Source organism: Seriola aureovittata, chromosome 16, assembly GCF_021018895.1.
Source record: "Seriola aureovittata isolate HTS-2021-v1 ecotype China chromosome 16, ASM2101889v1, whole genome shotgun sequence".
Lineage (NCBI taxonomy): Eukaryota > Metazoa > Chordata > Actinopteri > Carangiformes > Carangidae > Seriola > Seriola aureovittata.
The window spans coordinates 17103454-17106591 of NC_079379.1; the positions used below are offsets into that span (position 1 = coordinate 17103454).

Here is a 3138-nt window from a genome sequence, read left to right on the forward strand (position 1 = left end):
AGTGCGCACTATATGTTGCGCGTCGTGCGTAATTTGGGGGTTTGGGTACAAAACAAAATCGACTCGGCAATTCCAAAAGAGCTGGTTTTACGTGTGAAGCTTGTCTGTAGGAATTAGGCGTCTTTCCCACCATATATTATTTCCCCCATAGTTGTGGTGGGAGCTGGTAAGGTGGGTTAACTCCAGCTCAAGTCTCCGTGAAGCGCAAAGCACTGATGACGTTGGGTTGGATGACCAATCGGGAGGCGCTGCCCTTTGGAGACAAACCATTTTACTTGTAGTGTCTGCATCAAGTCTGGAAGCAAGGGCTCAATTTTAACAGAATCCACCTTAAAATCTCTCCCTTAACTTATGCCTACCTTCCGCCACTTTGAGTGAGAATATCACAGGACAAGGGGGGAAATAAAGACGCCTCTGGAAATTTCGGGTGTTAATAGGACAATATCTGTTCGCGGTGGAGAGAGGGGAGAGAGACAACAACACAGCGAGAGAGAGAAAAACGATTTGGTCTTGAGAGAGAGGGGGGTGAGTGCTCTCAAGGCAGAAAATTCGATGATGACCATGACTACGATGGCTGACGGTCTGGACGCTCAGGACTCGTCCAAGTCTGCTTTCATGGAGTTTGGGCAGCAGTCGCACTCACAGCAGAGCTCCCCGTCGATGGCCAGCGGCCACTACCCGCTGCACTGTCTCCACTCCGGCTCACACGCTCACCACCAGCACGACAACACCCCGTACCCCGGGACCAACACCTACAACAGGTCGTTACCCTACCCCTACGTGAGCCATCCGCACCACAGCCCGTACCTGCCATCCTATCACAACAACACGGGAGGACAGACAAGGTTAGACGGCACAGGTAAGAGACCCCCTTTTCACCAGCCGAGTGGAAAATGCACCGCGTCATGACAGTACCATCAGCGAATACCTTCTTTTAGTGCCAGTGGCCCACAGTGGGGATCAAACCTGTCTCTCCTGCCGGTGTTGGTATCATGCCCAAGTCGGCCACTCCAAATTCGGACGAATGATCTTTCAGACGTAGGTGGGCGATTACATCGAAGAAAAATCGTGCGTAAATGGCACCGGATAATTCGAGATCCAGCCTTTTACCTTCTCAGCCTGTAGCCTGTATTGCTGTCCCGTTTAGCACTCCCCTCGGTTCCCACAAAACCTGTTTTAATGCCCGGGGTGTGATCATCACGACCGTGCAATCCGCACCAACTACTCGTGGAAATTAGGCAGCCCGCACGCCTTGAATGTTGTAATTAGCATTTAATTGACATGTCATTACCAGCAATATCCTAAATATGACAGCGTATGAGGATTGTGGCTGCCACGGCGCGTGAAGGCAAAGTCAGATGTCAACATTTATCAGCTTTTTTATTTTTATTTTAAGACACTTTCATTCGGCGCTTCTGAATTTATCCTCACCTTTCACAGATATTTCAAGCTGTTTGATACGTCGGTGTCTCCCTTGCACACACACACACACACACACACACACACACAGAAAAAAATGAACACAATCTCGCTGTTGTGGTTTTGAATAATAACATTGCTTGTTTTTGTTGCAGAGCAGCAGAAAACGACGGTGATTGAAAATGGGGAAATTCGTTTTAATGGGAAAGGCAAAAAGATTCGCAAACCTCGGACAATTTATTCCAGTTTGCAGCTTCAAGCACTGAACCACCGTTTCCAGCAAACACAGTACCTCGCTTTACCGGAGCGCGCCGAGCTGGCTGCCTCTCTAGGACTGACACAAACCCAGGTATGCAAGGAATATGCACTGCTTTACAGTTTCACACCACCTCCTGGAAATTATCATCTGTATTCTTCTATCAATTATAATGCAGTTTTAAATATTATTATTAACATTATTATAATAATAATGTATTTCTAGTATTAAAGATTTAATAGTCTACTTCAATTTTCTACATCTACATGCAGGCTCATTATGCATGTGTCCATTTCTAACTGCATGCACCCTCTCCTCTCCCGTACAGGTAAAGATTTGGTTCCAGAATAAGAGGTCAAAGTTCAAGAAGCTGCTCAAGCAAGGCAGCAACCCGCACGAGAGCGACGCTATACCGGGCTCCATGTCCCTATCCCCGCGCTCCCCGACCATCCCTCCAATATGGGACGTCTCGGCCTCTTCCAAAGGAGTAAACATGCCGGCGAACAGCTACATGCCCGGCTACTCTCACTGGTATTCCTCCCCACATCAAGATTCAATGCAGAGATAGACTGATGAGGCAGGAAAAGGGTCAGTGAGCTGTCTGGAGGCCTCCGGATCTCCGCCATGCAGTTTCCAACGTAGCCTACAATTTGTGTCAGCGCAGAGACTGGATGCGGGAGAGGAGGTAAAAAAAAACATAAAACCCTTCCGATACCTCTCTGCTGAAGGATAACACGCAGCCATGCCCCGGCGTGATGACACCAACAAGGGAACTAACCATTTTTGTCAGCGTGGCTGTTCAGTGGGCTCGCATCTCTGTTATGCTTTCATTCATGTCAACATCTGAACGTCAATATACCAAATATTATCAGTGACATTTTAGCCACTTTGGGCAAAGACTGCTTACACTCTCCGTGGGCTGTGGCGCCCAGAACCTGTCGCCATGGTTGACTCCTGACTGCTTTTTTTTTTTTTTGGTTGTTTCTTCAACATGCAAAACCAAGCAAATTGTCTGTCTGTAAATATAATCTGCGATTTTAGTTGTACATACACTTTTTATGTTTTGTCAGATTGAGTAAACCGTGACTCAAAACAGACGCCTGCTGTTGCATGATTTCCAAATATGAAAATTATTTCAAACGAGGCCTTTTTATGCTCCATATTGGGCCAACATCACATTATAACAGGCCTATTTCCCGTCTCCCTGGTGTGCACAAGCTTATAACAGACAATCTGAACATCAGTTACTGACAGTGCTCAAGTGAAAAGCCCATTTCACCAGAGTAAACATCTTAAATAAATCCACAGCGCTTAGTGGCTGATGGAGAACGCCACAGTAGTATATAGATTTATCAAATGCGCTCAACACCAGAGGAAATGAACTTACCCTGCACCGCTGCTGTCTACATTCACCTCGAAAGACATTTGCTCCAGGTCCAGCTTATCTTGTCATTTCACCCTCA

At 46.8% G+C, this 3138-nt stretch overlaps 1 protein-coding gene across 1 annotated transcript; it reads left to right on the top strand.

The window, feature by feature from the left end:
* Positions 1–236: 236 nt before the first annotated feature.
* Positions 237–2853, top strand: dlx6a (distal-less homeobox 6a). Its single transcript, XM_056400196.1, has 3 exons — positions 237–859; positions 1575–1768; positions 2004–2853. Exons 1-3 carry the CDS (start codon positions 553–555, stop codon positions 2241–2243), a joined length of 741 nt encoding a protein of 246 aa, XP_056256171.1. The 5' UTR covers positions 237–552; the 3' UTR covers positions 2244–2853.
* The last annotated feature ends 285 nt before the right edge of the window (positions 2854–3138 follow it).

Coding starts and splice junctions, on each gene's coding strand:
- dlx6a (XM_056400196.1), top strand. CDS start 553: ATGATGACCATGACTACGATGGCTGACGGTCTGGACGCTCAGGACTCG. Junction 860..1,574: donor GACAAGGTTAGACGGCACAG/GTAAGAGACCCC, acceptor TTTTTGTTGCAG/AGCAGCAGAAAACGACGGTG. Junction 1,769..2,003: donor TAGGACTGACACAAACCCAG/GTATGCAAGGAA, acceptor TCTCCCGTACAG/GTAAAGATTTGGTTCCAGAA.